General features: G+C 45.5%; 1 protein-coding gene across 1 annotated transcript in view; it reads left to right on the top strand.

Annotated features, from left to right (window-relative positions):
- Positions 1 to 19,766, top strand: part of Acacb (acetyl-CoA carboxylase beta) — a 185,526-nt gene that overhangs the window by 140,080 nt on the left and 25,680 nt on the right. Inside the window, exons 26-35 of the mRNA XM_004636347.2 lie at positions 1,884 to 2,002; positions 6,293 to 6,430; positions 7,653 to 7,749; positions 7,831 to 7,938; positions 11,512 to 11,568; positions 11,804 to 11,845; positions 12,796 to 13,011; positions 13,651 to 13,806; positions 14,686 to 14,889; positions 15,858 to 16,013. Of these exons, the coding sequence (XP_004636404.1) occupies positions 1,884 to 2,002; positions 6,293 to 6,430; positions 7,653 to 7,749; positions 7,831 to 7,938; positions 11,512 to 11,568; positions 11,804 to 11,845; positions 12,796 to 13,011; positions 13,651 to 13,806; positions 14,686 to 14,889; positions 15,858 to 16,013 (1,293 nt within the window). The remainder of the gene's footprint in view (positions 1 to 1,883; positions 2,003 to 6,292; positions 6,431 to 7,652; positions 7,750 to 7,830; positions 7,939 to 11,511; positions 11,569 to 11,803; positions 11,846 to 12,795; positions 13,012 to 13,650; positions 13,807 to 14,685; positions 14,890 to 15,857; positions 16,014 to 19,766) is intronic.

The raw sequence follows: 19,766 nt of genomic DNA, 5'->3' as shown, positions 1-19,766 counted from the left end.
TCTCTCTCTCTCTCTCTCTCTCTCTCTCTCTCTCTCTCTCTCTCTCTCTCTCTCTCTCTCTCTCTGAGACAGGTTCTTGCTAACTTGTTAAATTGCCCAGGCGCTTCCCAGCCTCCACCTCCCAGAAGCCTGAGATTCCAAGCATGCACCTCCACGCCCGTTTAATACCCAGGGTTTTGGGGCATGGCACTAGCCTTAGAGTCACTCTCTGCTACTGAATTCTGAAGGAGAAAGCAGCTATTCAGTGGGAGTCCCGTTACTCAAGCCTTTCTTCCCATAGAAGGCTGGGAATCCTCCCAAAGTCCCCTGGTGCTGGCAAGGGCCACCCAGGAAGGCCTTCAACAAGCGGCAGTTGGGCCTGCTAGGCTAATTCTTGCCACACAGTTCCTATATTTTGTATTCACTTGAAAATTTTCTAGTGTTTGCACTCTAAACTTTCATTGTCCAATATGGCAGCCACTGGCCTTGTGTGGAGAGTCAACACTTGAAATGCAACTTGCCGGCATGCAGCTGGGCTGGATTCCAAAGACATAGCAAGGGGCAGAATGTGGGGTCCTTCTGCAGTCTCTTGGATCATCAGTCACATGTAGAAATAATATTTGGGAGAAATAAAATATTTTTATTTTATTTTTACCTGCTACTTTTTTTTTTTTTTTTGTATTTCTTTTTTGGCTACTAGACAGTTTATTTTTTTATTACAGAATTTAAATTTTTTTTCATAGAATTCTTGTTTATTTTTATGCATTTATTTTTAAAGTATAATAAAAGCATGGGCTGGTGAGATAGCTCATTAGTCTAAAGCGCCTGTTTAGGCAAGCTTAGGCAAAATGCAGGGACTGCAGTCCGATCCCCAGCACCACATTCCGTACCACCTCCACCACCAGCGCAAGCTGAGTGGGCCACAAAAAAAAAAAAAAAAAAAAAAAACAAATGAATTTTTTGAAATATTTCATTTTTTTGCTTTTTAAAAACAATAAGAAATAAAAAAAAAATTAGAAATACTACAGAATTTCACTAAACAACATAATAGGAATTCAACAATGGTTGTTATAGTGCATAATGTTGTCTTCAAATTAGTTGTTCAGGTTACCAGATATAAGCATACAAAAATTTTTAAAACGTTATAAAAAATTTAAAAGAAGAAGGGCTGGCCAAATAGTTCAGCAGACTGAAGCGCCTGTGAGCAGGTGTAGGGCCCGGGGGTTCGATCCCCGGGCCTGCTGTGCCGGCCCCGCCCCCGCGGCGCGCTGAGATGGCAATTGAGACTGGGCATGGTGGTGCACGCCTGCAATCCCAGCTCTGAGGAGGCTGTAAATAAATAGGCAGATTACTGTGAGTCCGATCTAGTAGTGAGACCCTGAATACCCTGTAGACCCTTCCCTAAAATAATAAAGAATAAATAAAAACAAAAGAAGAAAAAAATTTAAGCATTAACTGCTTCTTTCAGTAGACCAGCAGAAAGCAGCAATAGAATTATTCAAGCTATCCTGTATCTAGAAAGTTTAAATTACGTATATGGCTTGTGTCGTGTTTCGGTTGGTCAGAGCTTCTCCAGAGCAAGAGTTCTATGGGATACATTGCTTATTTTTATAAATAAAGTTTTATTGAAGTAAAACCATTTACATTAATTTTCAGGCTGCTTTCATGCTACTGTAGCAGAAGCACATAGTTGTAGCTGAGATGGTACATCTCACAAAGCCAAAAATATTTGCCATCTAGTACTACTTCGCAGAATGTTTAGCAAGGCTTATAACAGTGTTTTTCAGGGCTGCTTAGGGAACATGTCGAGATCATTCCAGCATCCATTCAGCCTGAGTTTTCTTGGTACTGTAGGATGCCCTGGAGCCCTCTGAATGCCCACTTGCTCTTTCTACTCTTATCAGGTTTACGTGCGGAGGGGCTACATCGCCTATGAGCTGAACAGCCTGCAGCACCGGGAGCTCCCAGATGGCACCTGCGTGGTTGAGTTCCAGTTCATGCTGCCCTCTTCCCATCCAAACCGGTATGTAATGGTACCCACCTGGTTTCTTTGCTCACAGTAATCTTGTCTCTGAGGGACCCAGCAGGAGTGTCTGGGCGTGCTGCTCAGAAGCCCCTTCCTCGCTGTGGACTTCCCTACGGCAGCATGTCGTCATGTATAAAGCAGAGAAAATCCATGCCCATCTCCTAGTCTAGTGTGTAGCCCAATGTCATGTGTGTCTTTTCAAATTAAATGAGGTGGGTGTGGTGGGTGCATTCCTATAACCCTAGCAGAGGCGGGAGGCTAAGGCAGGAGGATTGCAAGTTCCAGCCAAACTTCAGCACCTTAGCAACTTTTTTTTTTTTAATTATTTATTTATTTGTGTGTGTGTGTGTGTGTGTGGCCAGCTCAGCCCACCAGGGGGCGGGGCTGGCTGGCATGTGGTGCTGGGGGATTGAACTGCGGTCCCTGTGCTTTGCTAAGCTTGTTCTAAGTAGGTGCTTTAGACCACTGAGCCATCTCACCAGCCCAGCACCTTAGCAACTTAACAAGACTATGTCTAGGGGCCGGGGAGATGGCTCAGTGGAATAAGTGCTTCCCTGGCAAGCGCAAGGGTCTGAGTTCAATCCCTATTTGAGCCTACCCTGGGCAATTTAACAACCTAGCAAGACTATGTCTCAAAAATAAAAAAGCAAAAATAAAAGGAAGGGATATAGCTCAATGTGAAGACCCTGAGTTCATTCCCAAATGCTGCAGAATAAACAAACAAAATAAATAAAATGAAATAAGAAATTTAACCACTCAGCTATACCTGCATTTACGATGTGATGGGGCTCATGGCTGCCATCTTGGATAGTGACGTTCTAGAACATTCCATCATCCTAGAAAGTTCTAGTGTTCCAACAGTGATCTAGATCACTGTAAAGAGTAAATGAGATGAGGCACATAAAGCATTTAGATGGTTCCAGTACAAAGAAAGTTATGGGTGACAACAATTGATGATGATCATGCCTAAAAGTGTCATTACTACTGTGCGATGGCATGTTGGTGGCCAGAACTGTTAGTGCTTATGTGTTCCTGTTGCACCAATTCTGGCTGGTTGGTCAACAGTGTGTTCTCATCTCTATTTTACAGATGAAGGCCTTGGGCCCTTCACTAAACAAAGGCTGAGCTATGCATTTATGGGAAAGGGTAGAAGCCCATGTCCTGCTCTTGCTTGAGTTTTTCCCATGGTCCTTGAGTCCAGGGTGCTTGGGCGCCAGGGACAAGAGCACACGTGTCAGTCTGCCCGTGTGCATTGGAGCCTGTTTTCCAAAGGCTGGAGCTCAATGAGCTCCCTTGTACCCTCACCTGAGGTCGTCGTGTCTGCAGCCATAGCTCGCAGTCTTTGTTTAACCCATCTTATTTTAGGACATGTTGCCCCCTTCTGGTCAGGTGGAGAGTGATCCCTTCCATAAAGTAATTGTGTCTCCCTGGGACCCAAAGAGTTCCCTTTCGCTCTTTTCCAATTCTCGGGTTCCTGTTTCTGGTTCTTGTGGGGTTTCCCAATGACCTTGCTTGTGGCTACAGTGGTGTCAGATCATGACTTGGTGAGTCCACAGATCCAATCTGATATCCCTGCGGGCTGCAGGGATCATGCTGTCCTGAAGCAGGGATTTTCCTGGCCTCTTGAGATTTTAAAAAATAAGTTCCTCTTCCCATTGATTTTTTTTTTTTTTTTTAAGAAAGCATTATGGATGCAGAAACGAGGGGCTTCCCTGTGAGGCACTTCCTTCTGTGTTCATTGTTTATTTTACATTCTTATTTCTTAAGAAGTGATTGGGATGTTTTGCCCAGTTGGGAGAAAAGTCTTGTACTGCTTCTAGCCTGGGATCACTTTGGGGTTAGCAGGAGATGTGGTGTAGACATGGTGAAATTGTGTGCCCCTGAGGAGGAGGAGTTCTGTCTGCTAGTTTCGCTGACTCAGCAGTGTAGCCCTGCTAGAAAGGCAGGGCGGTGCTACCAGGGGTTCTGCACCATATGATGCTTCATAGGAAGGGCCTGCATTATACTCAGGTTATTTCTGTGAGCCCAGCATGGGAAATACCGTGCTGTTTGAATCCAGAGATAATGCTGAGGTCCATGGAGGGATCCCTGACACAGGTTGGAGGTCCTCTTTGTTGATGTGGCCTCTGAAACCTGGCTTGTGGCTGACCAAGCACAGACTTTTGAGGCTTCTGGGAAGGAGCAGGAGTGAAGAACCTGCCCACAAGGGCCTCTGCTACCACCTGTGTCTGTAGAGCCAGGTACATAGTAAACTGGGTCATGGAGATCCTTAGAGGCCAGAGAGGAGCTTGGCAGGGCTCCCCTGTGGATCTGGGTACCCACCTGCTCTAGACTCCCAAGGCATTCTGAGCAGGGTGGGCAGGAGTTGGGCTCATGGCTCAGGGGACTTCAGTTTTAGCCTACCTGCTGTTGCCCTGAAGGACAGCGGCCATCAGGCCCAGGCATGTCTGTGTGATTCTGTGTGTGTGTGTGTGTGTGTGTGTGTGTGTGTGTGTGTGTGTGTTCTCCAACAGAAGCAGGAAATCTAGACTTTGTTGTTTTTTTGAGAAAAAAACCATGAAAGGGGCTGGGGAGATAGATAGCTTAGTAGAATAAGTGCTTGCCTGGCAAATGCAAGGTCCTGAGTTCAATTCCCAGTACCACAAAAAAAAAAAACCCAAATCCCTTAACTTTTCAAGGCAAGTAGCTAACTCACGTGTTTAGAGCACTATATGAAGCAGTCAGTCTGAATTCAGCAGCACTGAGTGTGGCTCTCTACCTCTGGGCATAGTTATATGGAGAAGGGGACCTGGATCACGATTCCAGAGGCACTGAACAGGAGCCCATGCAGCTGTCTTGTGGGTCCCCAGGAACCTCTGGGTTTGATGATTGGCTAACAGAACTCTCCCTGTTCTTAATGTATAGTGATGTGGATGGCTCTGGCGTATTACACAATGAGGATCCAAAGCAGGGTTAGCAAAGGCAGAGGGCCCATGGGTGAAGCCGAGGGGAGAGAAGGCGTAAGCTCCCAGCCAGCTCCTAGGGAACGGATACTGGACACATGAATTCCCCCAGCAATGTGTGTGACAGAGCATTTCAGTGGTCGCTGCTGGCTTGTTAGGAACCAGCGCCTGGGCTTTTTATGGACAGTTGATGACATGGGTATCTCTGCCTAGCTCCAAGGTGCCAAGCCGCAGGGAAAGCAGGTGCTCAGTGTAAATCATGCTGTTTACACAGACAGCCTAGGAAGGGTGAACCACCCTTACCATTGAGGGAAGAGTTGGACCTTGCCCCAGATTCAGGCTCCTGAATGCCAGCCAGAAGCCAACCTTGCAAACAGGTCCCCTTCCTACAAGGAAAAGCTCAGGCCTCTATGTTGACACTTTTGTGTCATCAGATCACTCTCCTCCATCTGATTCCAGGGCCTGGGCCTCAAATCCTTGGGTGACCTGTTGGAGGTGCTCCTGGTGAGCCTCTAGGCCCGGGAGCAGTGGGCATCTCGACTTCAACAGGCTGCCGATTTTCTGCCCAGAGGGGTGTGCTGAAGGGTGAGCCAGAGGAGTGTCTGCAGAGCTGAGCCTGCCCCCTCTCCAGCTGCCCAGGGCAGGGCCATTCGTTGCAGGGAGTGTTCGTTCTGCATGGCTCTGTTAACTACTTTGGAGTTTACTGGGGAACAGGCTGGACCTGGATTTGAGCGTATAGTGGTCCCTCACTTATCACAAAAGTCATGTTCCAGACACCCTCGAGACAAGTGCAAATCAGTGAGAAGTTGTGACATTATATTTATTTTAGTATTTATATATATTTTAAGGTTGTATAAACCCTTCCCACACTCTTATAAGCCTTTCCCACACTTTTAAAAATACTTCTAATGTTAACTGTTTTCTAAGCTTGTAAACCTATGCAGTTTTAACAACATATGTGTATGTATGGTACTGCAAAGTCCTGCAATATAGCAAAAAATCCATGATAAATAATATAGATTAGTATTTTTTGAAAACCTGCAAAACAGTAAGTCCACAAAGGTTGAACTGTGAAACAGCGAGGGACTTCTGTCCACAGTTTATTCAGTCAGTTGTTCATTCGTTTGTTTGTTCTCTTGGGCTCATACTGGACATCAGGCTCTGGGGACTCCGATGAGACTCGACCCCTGATGCCAACCTTAATCCCCCCCACTGGTCCCACTTTAGCCTCACACTGGAGGATTGCTGTGGCTCCCAGAAATGTCCAGCTGCTCCCCAAAGCAGCGGCTCTGAGAGCTGAGGGTGCAGACAGCTGCCTAATCCTCCCCTTGCTGTCACTGTGCAGGATGACAGTGCCCGTCAGTGTCACCAACCCTGACCTGCTGAGGCACAGCACGGAGCTCTTCATGGACAGCGGCTTCTCCCCACTGTGCCAGCGGATGGGGGCCATGGTCGCCTTCAGGAGATTTGAAGACTTCACCAGGTACAGCGTGGCCAGGTCTCTCAAACACCCAAACAGGGGTCTTCCTCTGACCTCACCCATTTATTGACACTTTGGGAAAGAGTTCAAAATAACAACCAAAGCTGGGTGCTGTGGTGGAGGCCTGTAATTCCAGCTACTTAGGAGGCTGAGGCAGGAGGCTCACAAGTTCTAGCCCAGGTTTAGCAACCAAGAGAGTACCCGAATCAAAAATTTAAAAGAAGGGTTGGAAGAGCACAGTGCTCCCTGGGTTCAATCCCCAGCACTGCAAAATAAATAATTAGTTATTGTTTAAACATAGAAGTATAGGAGAGTGACGGGGAGCCGAGCAATCACTGGTACTGAGGTACTGAGTTACATAGTACTGTGTGTAAAATAAAGGTGGAAGAAAGGATTTTGAAAGTTTCACTATAAAGAAATGATTAAAGAAGAGATAGATGTGTTTGACTTGATTTAAATATTATACACTATGGCCACATATTGAAACATTACATGGTCTCTCTTGCTATGTATAATTGTTATATTTTTCTGTGTCAGTTAAGAATAAATTGAAAGAAGTAACAGAATCTGATAGCCTTAAAGCCAAGCTCTCCACTCCTTGCCTGTGCTTATTGAAGCTCTCCTAACTCTTCTCATCTGTGGAAAGGGCTTCATAGAAGGGCCTACCTTATAGAGGGTCATGAGAATTAAATAAGAGCAAAAATGTGGAATAATATACTTCCGTTAGAATTCGTATTTAAATGATGTGCTCAGTAACAGTCAGGTACTAGTACTATTACTGCCTTTTTTTCCCTGCTTGTCACTGTATGGGATGCATCGTGCTTGAGCTTTCCTGCTGAGTTTTCACACAGCCTGGTGAGGTATACAGATCACTCTTGCTAACCTCACAGGGACTCCGGTGAGGGGACATCTTTTGGGTCTCCCAGCCCGTGGGAGTGGGAGCTAAGAGTTGACTCACTACCCAGCTACTGGGGAGAGTGTCGAAATCCTTTCTCAGAACCCTGATCTCAGGCCCTATTGGGCCATTCTCCACCTTTGGGAACAAGCCCATTGAGACACTGTGGATCAATCTGAGGAGCCACAAGAGGCCTGAATGAGTCGGATGAAGTCGCAGTCCTGGCTAGGAAAGGAGTGCCTAGGGCTCCCACATGCCTGCCTTGACGGCTTGACTGATATCCCCTTGAGACAGCGGTCCCTTAGCCTCCTTCTGTGTCCACACCCACAGGAACTTTGATGAAGTCATCTCCTGCTTTGCCAATGTGCCCAAGGACATGCCAGTCTTCAGCAAGGCCTGCACCACCCTGTACTCTGACGAGGACAAGGTAAGCGTCTGAGCAACCCAGGAGCAAACCAGCAGAGGAGCCCCAGCCCTTCTATGCCCAGCCTTCATTTTTCTCTCACAGCACCTCCGAGAGGAGCCCATCCACATCCTGAACGTAGCTATCCAGTGTGCAGACCACCTGGAGGACGAGGCACTGGTGCCAATTTTCCGGACATTTGTACAATCCAAGGTACTTGGTGTGCTCTGGCACTGGGGGGAGTTGGCAGTCTTGTTCCTTTTTGTGTGGCTGTAACAAAATACCCGAGGCTGGGTGCTTTTATAAAGGGAAGAACTTTACTTAGGCCACAGTTTTGGAGGCTGCACTGGGCAACCACAACTAGTAAGAGGCTATGATGGCAGGTGGCATCACACAGTGGGAGTGCAGGTGAGAAATGACATGATGGGAAGGAAGCCAGACAGATGGGTGAGGCCAGGCTCACTGTTGTGTACAACTCACTTTCTCAAAACAAACCTGGTCCTGCTGAATTCAGGGCCCACAGTCTAATTCCCTCCCTTCAATGCTCCACCGCCTCAGTACTGTTACACTGGGGCATTCTACTTCATTGTGGGTTTGGGTGGCCACAACCAGGTTCTAATCACAGCAGGGGAGAGGTCTCTGAAGAAGGGTGGGGGCTGGTTTTGGTGTACTCGCCTTGCTCCTGAGCCTTGCTGCTGGGGTCCCTGACCTGCTGAGTGCTTCAGAGCCACAGACCTGGTGCCACCAACTGGTTCTGCCCATGTTCTAGGGCAGAGGTGGCTAAACATGAGAGAGCCTTGGTTTCTTCACCCATAACACAGAGCCAGCATCTCCTTTTCTCAGGCCATTGTAGTAATTAAGCAATTGAATATATACACACTTAGCTTGTCTTGGGCACAGAGGATATGCTCAGTAGTTTGGGGTTCTAGCAGGGAGCTTTGGGTTGGAATGTTGCAGAAACTGGCAGTCCTAAAATGGCCACTTGGATTGACCAGTAAGTGGGCAAATAACTACAGGTTGCTTTTGCAAGCATGGGGTGGCCATCCTCACAGGCTCTCCTGCTACAGTGTGGACCGCTGCTCAGGGGCCGCAGCTGCGGGTGAGGTGGTGCAGCACGGGGAGCTGGAGCACCCAGGCCACTGAGTGTGTGGGCTGTCTTCATCACCTGTATGACAAGGGCAGGTTACTTTCCCTCTCTGACCTTTCTTTCTCAGTCTATAATGTAGGAGGCTGAGATCTTAGCTCTTAAAGAAAGCAGAGCTGCCAGGTGTGCTGTTGGTTAACCTAGACTCTCATGATTTTGTCTTAATTTCAAGATCAGTGGAGAGGGCTGGGGAGATGGCTCAGTGAAATAAGCACTTCCCTGGGAAGCCCAAGGGCCTGAGCCCAATCCCTGATTCTGCAAAAAAAGATCAGTGGAGATTTTTCAGTTGCAGCTTTTTAAGCCTGCCTGTCGGCCTGTGTGCCTTATTCTCCATGTCATCTTGGTGGAAGGGTTAGTTACTCTTACCTCTATCCCACTTGATGCCCTTCAGAAGACCCAGCAGGTGCTTGGAGGGCAGGCATTGCTGGGAGAATGAATGGCACTGGGCTGGGTTAAGGCTGTGGCCATCTGACCATACGTAGAGTAGAGACCTAGGAGGGAAAGAGAAAAATGTTTGTTTTCATACTGAGGATCAAACCTAGGGGCACCCTCCCACTGGGCTACACCCATTTCATTTTAATGGCTGCATTTAGCCTTTTACTTTATTAATCATATTCACTGCAGAATTATCACTGCACGTTAATGATCTTAATCATTACTTAATTATGTTCATTGCAGAAAGTACTTAAGGTACAAATCTGAAAAGTACATTTTAAAACAAAACCCTAACCCTGCCCTGAGGGCCTGTCTCCTTATCTAGCCAATCTCGTCACTGGGTTTTTAGTTGTCATCCCACTTTCTAGGTACCAGGATGTGTGAGCTGCACATGGGTTCATCTGCCTCCTGACCATGTCAAACAGAGCGCACAATACTTGGGGGTTCTTACCCAGAGCCGTCGGTGGGGAGAGGTATCAGATCGCCTCCTGGATCTGTGGCCTGCGAGCAATTGTGCAGCGTGTGCAGCCGTGTCATGGGGTGCTGTATGGCTGTGAAAAGGAATGAAACAGCTTGTAAATACTGGTCCGGAGGGGTGGCTGTCAGATATAAGAGATTGAATATATATGTGCGTGAGTAGGTACTTTATATGTACATACTACATAGACAGGAGAGGAGAATGGGAAGAAAAAACTGCCTTCCGTTCTGTATTTCTGTATTATTAGAAATTTTTACATCAAGCACATGTGAATGTACATATTTGCACGCACACAACTCATGTACATGCATAGACACGTGCTTAGTTGAGAACCAGTAATCAGACAAATTTCCACATTGGGCTCTTCACTCTGCAGTTTTCCAGGCTACATCCTGCTACAGTGTTCTTTTGTTTGTGTGTATTTGTCTTTTTTAAATGTGTTTGGTACAGGGTCTCACTATGCAGCAGCTCGGACTCGTAGGGATCCTTCTGTTTTCAGCCTCCCCAGTGCTAGGATTACAGGCGTGTGCCACCCCGCCTGGACTCGGTCACTGGCTCTGTGCGCCCAGGGGCGGGGCCAGCACGGCATGTGGTTGTATTTGTCTTTTTGAAACAGGCCAACACTGTTTACTTCCTCTAATAATTTTTCCTCATCGTATTGACTAATCATTAACCCATTTTCTTATTTTCCCCAGTAAAACCTTATATAATACCATTGTGTTTATTCCACTTAGGGTGCAATTGAGAACAGTTTTATGTGGTTCTTTTTTTTTTCAGTACTGGGGATGGAGCCCAGCACTTGTGCATGACAGGTAGCTGCTCTACTGCTGAGTGACTTCTTCACTCAGTTTCATTCTATTCTTGCATAACTTTTTATTGAAGTCTGAAAGAAAGTGTCTGAATCGTGCATATATATATAGCTTGATGAGTTCTCACAGCGAGCAGGAGAGTATAATCCACATTTAGATCAGAAATGGATGTTCCTACCCTCCAATGAAGCTGCTGGTACCCCCTCCTTTACCACACCCAGAAATACCTGGCTGTATCCGTTCTTCAATTTTATACAAAAATGGAATTCTAGTTTGCATTATTTAGTGTTGAGTATTTTGCTCAAATTGTCCTCCTCCCCCTCCACAACTTTTTTGAGGTGTGATTAATGGGGGATGGTAGAGATTAAACTCCGCACCTTCACACTGGACTGCATCTCTGCCCCTTAAGGATTATGGTTATTTTAAATTTTGACAGAGTTTCACTAAACCTCAAAGTTTCTCTCACTGGGCTTGAACTTGGGATCCTTCTGCTTGACTCCCAAGGTGTGCCCTTCTTATGACAGCTTCATTGAGATGTCATCCACATACTGCACAACTCACTCCGAGTATACAGTTCAGTGCTTTTCTATATGTCTACCGGGTTTCACTGCCATCATTCCAGGAGGTTGTAGAACATTCTTCTGCCAAAACAATCTGTACCAAATTGACAGTTTTTTGCCATCATTCCCCAGACTAAAGCCCTCTCCCGCCTCAGCCTTAGGCAACCTCTGGTGTCCTTTCTCTTGCTCTAAATTTGCTCATTCTGGACATATCACACACAGGGACTCACACCCTGCAAGGTCTTTGGTAGCTGACTTCTTCCACCTACCATGTTTGCAGGTCATGTAGGGACATGTGTCAGTATACCTTTCGTTTTATAGACAAATAATATTCCATTGTGTCTTTGATTTTTAATGCAGAAAAATATTCTTGTGGATTATGGACTCCGAAGAATCACATTCCTGATTGCGCAAGAGGTGAGTACAGTTCTCAGTTTTTCTAGTGGGTCTTTCCCATTATCTAACCCCCTGGGGGTTGGCACTTATTTTGTAGATTGGAATAGAAGTGTTAGTTGCAAGAAAAGAGAACACTTTCAAATGGTTCATTCTAGAATAAGACTGAATTATCATTCACAATCACAAAATAAGTATAGAAATGTTTCGGTGAGCCTTGCTTGATTTAACCAATTTTTCTATGGATTTCTTTTTGCAGAAAGAATTTCCCAAGTTTTTCACATTCAGAGCAAGAGATGAGGTATGGCTGAAAGCAATGACACTGTTCTCTCCCCCCTGGCATTTTGGTATTCATGAGGGATATGTCCCCAGTTCTTCCGGCATTCTCCTTTTCTAGAACATGGTGACTAATATGTAGGCTCCAGCTGTCCCCTAGAATCACACTTTTTTGACTTCTAGTGTTTCCAGCACAGACACTCAGGATCCTGTCCTTTCTGCCTTCACCACAGGTTTCCCTCTTACTTGGGTAATTTTCGCATTTGCTGGTGTACACAGTAAGATGGTTTTACAAGTCCCCCTTTCTTACATTCTTTTAGATTAGAGGTCAGCAAACTATGACTGGTAGACCAGATGCCCGTTTTAGACATCAACATTTTATTTATTAGAACACAGTTACACCCACTTGATTACAAGTTGTCTACTGTGACTTCCCGCTGAAGTCACGAAATTAAGTCACTTGATCAAGGCTGTTTGGTTCATCATCTTGCGTCTGGCCCTTTGGGAAAACGTTTACTGATCTCTGTTGTGGAATAAGTGGGCTCATTCCCAGAACAAATTCAAGACCCTATTCCATTCAGAATTTTTATTTTAACTGACATTCATTTTGTCTCTCGCAGCTCCAACACCCTTAGTTTCTTCCTTTTGGGAACCACATTCAACTGAGAACCAGGGCTTAGGACATCTGGGGAAGGCTGTGCTGTGACACAGAGAATTGCCTATTGTCACTGGCCGGTGCTGGGGGCTGGCTGGACTGACCCAGGAGCTAGCCATGCCCCCACGACTCCATTCTCATGATGCCTGTGGCTGTCCTGATATCCCAGCAAAACCCAAATCTCTTGAGCTTGGGGTTACTTGCAGTTAGGTGCCATGGAAGCTGAAGGCACAGTACACCATGCAGGCATGTGGTGCAGGACCAAATCCCATAGGTGTATCTCAGTGTGTGTGTCTGTCATCCCTTTGGCTGGCCCACAGTTTGCAGAAGATCGCATTTACCGTCACTTGGAGCCTGCCCTGGCCTTCCAGCTGGAGCTCAGCCGGATGCGCAACTTTGACCTGACTGCTGTGCCCTGTGCCAACCACAAGATGCACCTTTACCTGGGTGCCACCAAGGTGCACGAAGGGGTGGAAGTGACAGACCACAGGTTCTTCATCCGTGCCATCATCAGGCACTCAGACCTGATTACAAAGGTGAGATATCCTGGAACACTTTGTTTTTTACTAATCCCACCCCCACCCCCCCGTGGGGATTAAACTGATCTCATTTTTTTCTACTTCAGTCAATGAGATGCTTTAGTAGGTTTCAATATTATTTAGCTGTGGTGAGGGCAAAGCTCAAGAGGCAGTTGCCGCTGGAAAGCTAGTTTGTTGGAGTTCCAAGAAAGGTCTCCATCCACCATGGGGTGCACAGTGGACACGGGTTGGTCAACAGACAGAAGAATGGAGAGAGACAGTGAGCAGGGACCCTTTCTATGGCTTGCAGAGGAAGGAAGGGGCAAGGCAGGGTGAGCAGGGTGGCCCTGGCTAGTTTAAATAGTTGTCATATCCCTGAGTATCAGGCTGGGCCTGGTTGTCTGGAACCTGGTCCTAGGGTGATGAGGGTGGGGACCTGGGGTAGAAGGGACCAGGGGTGAAGGAGAGAATGGAGTGAAGGTATTGGGTGGGTTGTGGGTGACAAGCATGCTCCTGGAGGAGTTGTTCACCGTGTCTCGGAACAGGTTGCCCTGGGGTGGCCAGTAGAAGAGGGGGAGGGTTTTCCTTTCCGAGAGGCTCTTTGCACGTAGGCAGAGTAGACGCTCGCCTGAAACACTGCCTCTTTGTCCTTGGCAGGAAGCTTCCTTTGAGTACCTTCAGAATGAGGGTGAGCGGCTACTCCTGGAGGCCATGGATGAGCTGGAGGTGGCGTTCAACAACACGAACGTGCGCACAGACTGCAACCATATCTTCCTCAACTTTGTGCCCACTGTCATCATGGACCCCTCCAAGGTTATACCCCCTGGGGGCTCTCCCTGGGTCTTGGGTTCAGCCACTTGCAGCCCTTCACACCATCCTGCCTTAGAGTGTTGTCTCCTGACCCTCAAGACCGGAGTTCCATGATGAATCCTTGTGCAGTGGAGGCTTGGTTGCTAAAGGAGGGAGGGGAGGAACCTTGTGCAGTGCAGCTCTATGGCTGTGTCTCAGCTGTCCCTGTGTGGGCTTGCCATACTCTAAGCGCAACATGCTTGCCCAGAATGTCTTGCAAAGTGGGGTTTTGTCTTCTCCCTGGTTCCAGATGCTGTTGGGGACTGTGTGTGAGTCGGGGAGGGGAGCAGCACCTCAGATCTGGCTGAGCTCCTGGTTGGCCACTTCTGCAGGAGCAGGCAGGTGTCTGCAATGGTGACTCTGGGGTGAGAGTAGCCAGAACACCAGTTTGGCTCTGTGGGGTACAGAGGCCCAGCTGGCTTCACTACTGCACATAGCTCCAGGAGAAAGTCACAGTCAAGCTTGAGAGGCATAGCAAGATGGGATGATGTAGGAGCACTGACTCCGCTACTTGTTGGCCTCTGTCTTTCTCTGTCAATGGGAGATAAGTGATGAATCTTAGTGCAAGAGCACTCACCTAGCACATGTAAGGCCTGGGGCTCAATCCCCAGAACTGCAAAGAAAGCAATACTCACCTTACACCGTAATTAACAGAAAGAAATGAAATGATGGGTTTCAAATGGGCTTAAATGCCTTCGGTCATTATTAGTGGATACTTCGTGTCGGATGCAAGATGCCAGCCATTCTGCGCTCAGTATAGCTCACCACCCCCCGGTATCAGTGCTATTGCCAGTGTGTGTGTGGCGTGGGCTCTAAACCTGGAATTTCTGTATTTGGGGACAGATTGAGGAGTCTGTGCGCTCCATGGTTATGCGCTATGGCAGCCGGTTGTGGAAACTCCGTGTGCTCCAGGCCGAGGTCAAGATCAACATACGGCCAACCACCACTGGCAGTGCCGTACCCATCCGCCTGTTTATCACAAATGAGTCGGGCTACTACCTGGACATCAGCCTCTACAAAGAAGTGACTGACCCTAGATCTGGAAACGTAAGGTGGAGTTGGGCCCCAGAGGTCTAAGGGAGAGCAGGGTAGCAAGATATAGATGAGATCGACCCTCGGTGCCTAATTTGCCTCACCCAGGGGGACTGCGGCAGCCCTGAGAGCTCTCAGTGAAAAGCTCCAGGCTCTGATGCCCTTCCAGCCTCTGGGTGCTGGCTGTTCATCCTCCAGGGTTTACTTCATCTTGTAGATGCTTGAATGGACACATGGCGTTCTGTGGGAGATCACAGCATAACCTCAGACGGGTCCACCTAGGGAAACACACTTTTTCCCCAATGGCATTTGTTAACTGATCATGCCTTCTTTTTATTGCCATTACTTTTATATGAATATGTAAATACATGTGTGTGTGTATATACATGTGTATATATATATGTGTGTGTATATATATGCATGCATAGGTACACAAGGCATGTTTTTTTTTCCTTTTCTTTATTTTGATACCAGGGATTGAACTCAGGACCTTGCACTCGCCAGGCCAGGCAGGTGCTTAAGCCATTAAGCTATCTCCCTGGCCCCAACAATTTGAAACAATTAGACTCAAGACACTTACGTTTAAAAAACAAAGTACCTGACAAAAATAGGGCAGAGTTCTAGCGTGTGCTTTATCCATTTTTTCCCGGTGATGAACTTTGCTGGACCATACTGTAGGTCCCAAACAGGAAGCTGACATTGGTGTAGTTGTGTTAACTCAAATACAGACCTTGTTCAGTGTGCAGGAATTTCTGCACACACTTTAGGGGTGTGCACCAGTGCAGATCATGGCACTCTTGGAGTTGTGTGTCCACATTTCCCACTGCCCTTCTTGTTCCAACGGCCTGCAGTGGCGAGGAGAACATCCGGTGTCTCGGGTATTTAGCGTGTAGGGATGCGCCAAGCCAGTGTGTTCTCACTGGGGAGAAGTGAGACTCTCCGGGGTCTTCCTCCCTTTGTGTTTTTCTTTTTTCCTGCTCCAGATCATGTTTCACTCCTTTGGCGACAAGCAAGGAAGCCTGCATGGGATGCTGATCAACACGCCCTATGTCACCAAGGATCTGCTTCAGGCCAAACGATTTCAGGCGCAGTCCCTGGGCACCACCTATGTGTACGACTTCCCGGAAATGTTCAGGCAGGCAAGTCCTGTGGCCCGGACACAGCACCACCTCTGGGTCCTTTCCCCTGACTTCCCCAGAGCTCCCCAGGAACTTGTCCTTAGTCACGCTGCTGAGACTCTGTCTAAAAAGAGCTACGTGAAGAGAACTAAATTAATACTAGGAATGACTTTGTGGTATTTTTGCCCAAAATAAACCTAATTTTATTCTAGCGATAGAAGTGGTATGATAGGGGATGGGGAGATGGCTCAGTAGAATAAGTGCTTGCCTGGCAAGCACAAGGGCCCGAGTTCAATCCCCAGTTCTGGAAAAAAAAAAAAAAAAAAAAAAAAAAAAGTGGTATGATATAGAAATGTTGGAAAATAAAGGAGGGAAACAGAAGAAAGCAACTCCAAATTCCATGTCCTGTGACAAGTTAATTAATAGTTGGATGTTTCCTTCTGGTCTCTTTAATGATCACTTCTTCACTTGAGGGCTGGCGTGACTATGAGAAACAGGAATCGCGGCTGCCTTTGAAGAGTTTTTAGTTTACTTTTAGAAAATGTTTAGGAGGCCAGCCAGGCATGGTGCCGTGCATCTGTGGTCCTAGGTGCTAGAGAGGCTGAGGAGGGAGTATGACTTGAGTCTAAGAGTTCAGGGCCAGACTGGACAACAGAGAGAAACCCCCATTTCAGGGGGAAGAAAAGAAAGGAAATAATGATGTGTTATATTTTTCCCTGATTATAAAAGTACTCATTGGAAAATTCAGACAAGTAGGGATAAGGGAATAAAATTTTACCCATATGTAATCCACTCATGATGGATGCTTACTAAGCATACTTTAGTGTGTTTCTTGTATTTTTTATTTTTTAAATAGAAAGGTTTTTAAAGGAGACTGAACCCACTGACAGGGGTAATGAGGGTATCTCTTCACATGTCCTCTGTTCCTCTGTAAGTGGACATCATGAATCTGAGGTCAGGTCACAGTAGGCAGGGAGTGTCTGTTTCTACTATTGCCTGTACCTCAGGCAGACAAGATAAACAAAGAAAGCAGAGCTGCTCTTAAGAGTCCCTCAGACTTGAGCCTGAATCCTAGATATGTCCTTTGCTTCCTGTTGTCCCCTGGTAGGTCCTTTGCCTTTGTAGGCCTCAGTTTCCTCCTCTATAAAATGATGACATAGACAACATATGTCTCAAGCTTGTTGGTGAAATATATATGTGGCATTCAGTAGGTGGATAACAAGCGGAAACTTTTGTAATTAGAATGTCATTGTCCAGATTCTTTTGCTTCTGATCTCAGAGGTCATAAATGAAGGAATGTGACTGAATCAGAAGGAAATCCATCCTTTTCGGTAAAGGACTGGAGCATGTATGTGTAACCTGTACAGTTGAACTTGGATGAGAGGGAAACAGAGTTAATGGAACTCTTCCAAGGGAAATAGCTCATCAAAACTAACTCAAGGGCCGGCCAAATAGCTCAGTGGATTAAAGCACCTGCAAGCAGATGCAGGGCTGGGGGTTTGATCCCAGGCCTGCCGTGCCAGCCCTGCCCCCAGGGCGTACTGAGACGGCAGTTGAGACTGGGCATGGTGGCACACACCTGTAATCCGAGCTCTTGGGAGGCTGTAAACATGTGGATCACTTTGAGTCTGATCTAGTAGTAAGACCCTGAACACCATGTAGACTCTTCCCTAAAATACAAAAAAAAACCCAAAACCAAAAAAACAAAAACTCAAGAATTAAAAAATCTGATCAAATATGTTTTTTTAAAAATAATTTTATTGAGAAGCAAATAGCAATGAGACAGTTTCAAAACCAATTACGAGCATAGTTTCAGTAATTAATACTTTGCATATTGTTGTCTTCATCAAATATAAGTATTAAAGTAACAGTTTAAAAAATGTGTCCGCTAAAGTTGGGACCGGGTAGTTTTAAAACAATTTCTGTTCAGTCATTAGGAATCACACTTGTAACCCCAGCCACACAGGAGGGTAGGCTGGAGGAAGGCAAACTAGAGGCCACCTGAGAAGCTTAGCAAAACTTTAGCTCCAAATAAATAGAAAAGGGTGGGTAGTGGGGCATGTGGCCTTGTGCTAGAGGGCTTGCCTAGCATGTATGAGGTTGAGGGTTCAATCCTAGTACCACAGAGTAGATAAAAACTTAAAGTACTGAAAAGAGCAGGGGATATGATTCAGTGCTCCTGGGCTCAACCCTAGTACTGGGAAAAGAGAGGGAGGAAGAAAGGGTTGCTTAATTTCTTTTTGTTATTGTTTGTTTATAAATTATTCTTAGAATAGAAAAAAAATGACTGCTTCTTAACACATTTTATCAAGTTATTACCTTAATATTATTCCCAGATAAAGACTTTAAGAAAAGAGAAATTTGCTGGTTCATTTATGAACAGAGACACAAAAATACTAAAATATTAGCAAATAACAGTTACTAATAATTTTTTCAGGGTTTAGGCTAGTAAGGCTTATCCTAGGACTTTTTAAAAAATGTATTTAGAACAGGGTCTCACTACACAGATTGAACTCATAGTGATCCTCCTGTTTTGAGTCTCCCAAGTGCTGGGATTACAGATGTGCGCCACCACACCCAGTCTCATTCACCACTTCAGCACATGGGGCCAGCATAGCAGGCCAGAGATTGAACCCCTGGCCCCTGTGTCTGCCTAAGCAGGCACTTTAATTTGCTGAGCTATCTGGTCAGCTCCCTATGACTTCTTACATATTATTTCATATTAGGAAGTTTATTCATATAATTTACCTTATTGTAGATTAGGAAAAAATTTCTCAATAAGTAAAAAAGTATTTGACAAAACAGCAGCTATTCCATAATAAAAATTTTAATAAAGTAGAACTAGAAAGACACTTGTGTCTTGATAAAATATATCAATCTAAAATTAACATTTAATGATGAAATAGTAAAAGTATTCTTTAAAGAAAAAGATAGAAATATCCATTATCACCCTTTCTGTTCTACATTCTTTACTCAAGTTCCTGGATAATGCAATAACAAGATAGGAAAAAAAATTATAAAGACTAAAAAGAAAAAAAGAAAAACTGTGTTTTACAGAAGATAGGTAAGAAATTCCAAGAGAATCCATGGAACCAATTAAAGATACAGCAAGGTTGCTAGACACCAAATTAATACACAGAAAAATCAATTGCATTCCCATACACCATCAGTAATTGTACTTGGGAAAAATGCCATTCACAAAATCAGTCTATCTTAGGAATAAGTCAAACAGAAAACACGGTAGAAAAATTTCCTTTATGGAGGAAATTATAAACCTTTATTGGAATACTTCAAGCATAAATAAGTGGGGAGCTGTACTATGTTAATGGATGATGGGATGTTTTAAATTGTGAAGATGTTATTTCTGTCCAAATTAGTAAGTTCTCTATGACTCCAGAAGTGCGTGCATTTTCTTTTTTCTTTCTTTCGTTCTTCCGTGAAACTTGAAAAGCTGATCTTTAAATTTTTACGGAAAAACAAAAACCTATGAATACAAAAAAATTAAAAAGAACAAAATCAGAAGGCTCATTGTAGCAGATGTCACAACTTATTTTGAAGCAGTAGTAAATAAGACACTGTAGTATTATCATGATGGATTGAGGCAAATAGACCAGGAGGACAGAATAGGGAGTCTACAACCTGACCCACTCATCAGGGAAGTAGAGGTGTGATTGTGAGGTGGGGAATGAGCTTTAGTAAAAGATTAGAGATTTTACTCTCAAATGAGAAAAAACAAATTTAGATTTCTACCTCATCTAATAAATCAAAAGTTTC

Source organism: Octodon degus, unplaced genomic scaffold (genome assembly GCF_000260255.1).
Source record: "Octodon degus isolate 3935 unplaced genomic scaffold, OctDeg1.0 scaffold00079, whole genome shotgun sequence".
Taxonomy (NCBI): domain Eukaryota; kingdom Metazoa; phylum Chordata; class Mammalia; order Rodentia; family Octodontidae; genus Octodon; species Octodon degus.
The sequence above is the reverse complement of the archived record's forward strand: the minus strand, read 5'-3'. Positions and strand labels throughout refer to the sequence as shown.